Here is a 1718-nt window from a genome sequence, read left to right as displayed (position 1 = left end):
TTGCTGCACCAAAAGTTCTCCATCAATTCCACCGCACAATTCCTTCCTCGATGTGCCCCACTTTTTCGAGCACAATTTCTCTAGAATTTCTAGCTAAATTCGAAAACCAATCGACTAAAAGAAATGAAATGTACACACAAATAACTATCTCTCTCTGTCACGCCGACTGAGATCACATCAGTTGGTGTTGAATGCGGAGCAGACGTCCCTGATCTCGCCGTCATCGTCGCCGGTGATGGCGCCGATGCTGCCCATCCTGACCATGGCGGCGGCGAAGTCCCGCTCGAAGCTCCCCGCCGCGGGGCCCAGGTACGCGTCGACGAGCGCGCGGGTGGCGTTGCTGTTGGCGAGCGCGGCGTCGGAGGCGATGACGGCGAGCCCCGACCGGATGTTGCGGAGGATGGAGTCGTCGAAGTCGCTCTCGCTGCCGCGGTCCAGCGGCAGCCGCGTGTTGAAGTCCCCCGGCGGGCACCGGGCCTTGAGCTCCGCCACGAACGCCGCCGGGATCGACGGGTCCGACCCCGCCTTGCCGCCCGGGAGAGGGAAGCTGTACAGCCGGTCCTTCACGAAGAAGCACGCCGTCGTGCCCACCGTGTGCGCCGCTGCACCGTCACCGAGTGTCAGTGCCTCGACGTCCGTGCACGTGTGCATGTGAATGTAGCTATATACCTGTGAGGAGGACGAGATCTCGGTCGTTGAGGCCGGCGGCGGCGAAGCTTGAGCGGAGCACGTTGATGGAGTCGGCGGCGTCCGGCAGCACGTCGGCGTCGCGGAGGTTGGAAGTCAGGCCGTCGCGCCGCCCCGTTGGCACGTCGAACGTCGGCCCGCCCGTCTGATCCATGGCATGCAATGAACTGCGTCAGTAAGCCAAACACGCAGAATACAACGTTGATAATTGTCGATTACCAGGGCGACGGCGTCGCGTGCGGCGAGGGCGATGATGTCGGCGCAGGAGACGACGCCGGGGCACTGGTCCTCGAGCTGCGCCTTGGCGGCGTCGACCACGTCCTGGCCGCGCAGGCCCTGGTTCTTGCTGTTGTCCACCTCGGCGTCGTTGCTTGCGCTCCTGATCAGCACCGACGCGTCGCACCCCTGCAAATTATTAATGCCACCATTCCGTTCGCCGCGCCGGCGCGCGGCGTCGCCGCCGGCCGGTGAGGAAACACGTAAACAATCGGCCGGGCTTGGAAACACACGCAAGCAACGGCGCACGCGGTCAGGTACGGTACGTACCTTGACGAAGCAGTCGTGGAACTGGAGGCGGAGCAGCGCGGGGAGGATGGTGGGGTCGTTGTTGGCGGCGTCCTGGACGGCGGCGGTGACCGTGTCCTCGGCGTCCGGGCAGGAGTCGGAGTAGAACCCCACCTGCAGCTGGCCACGCGCGACGCCAATGATCCCAAGAAACAGCAACACCGCCATCGCTAGCGCAGCCGCCGCCGCTCCGGACACCGCCATTGGCGACGATTCCAAGAAGATGAGCTAGCAACCTGATTTGCCGGCCGGCCTCGCGCGAACAAGCTAGCTAAGGAGAGTAGAAAGAGTCTCACTCGTCCTAGTGCCTGCTTCGGTGAATGGCCGCGGGGGATTTGTCCCGACGAATGTCTTTATATGCCAGTGGTAAGATGAGTCGATCCAGGATTTATCGATGAAGTCACTCGCATAGTACATGGAACAAGTGCTCATTGTTTAGGAGAAGAAAAGACTCTCGCATGTGGCTT

The 1718-nt window shown here is 62.0% G+C and overlaps 1 protein-coding gene across 1 annotated transcript; it reads right to left on the bottom strand.

The window, feature by feature from the left end:
• Positions 1-1718, bottom strand: LOC101755213 (peroxidase 43). Its single transcript, XM_004977110.3, has 4 exons — positions 1234-1718; positions 907-1092; positions 670-832; positions 1-602 (listed from the first exon to the last, which is right to left on the bottom strand). Exons 1-4 carry the CDS (start codon positions 1453-1455, stop codon positions 178-180), a joined length of 996 nt encoding a protein of 331 aa, XP_004977167.1. The 5' UTR covers positions 1456-1718; the 3' UTR covers positions 1-177.

The sequence above is a fragment of the Setaria italica genome, chromosome VII (assembly GCF_000263155.2).
Source record: "Setaria italica strain Yugu1 chromosome VII, Setaria_italica_v2.0, whole genome shotgun sequence".
Lineage (NCBI taxonomy): Eukaryota > Viridiplantae > Streptophyta > Magnoliopsida > Poales > Poaceae > Setaria > Setaria italica.
Note: the sequence above shows the minus strand (reverse complement) of the source record. Positions and strands in the feature narration are given on the sequence as shown.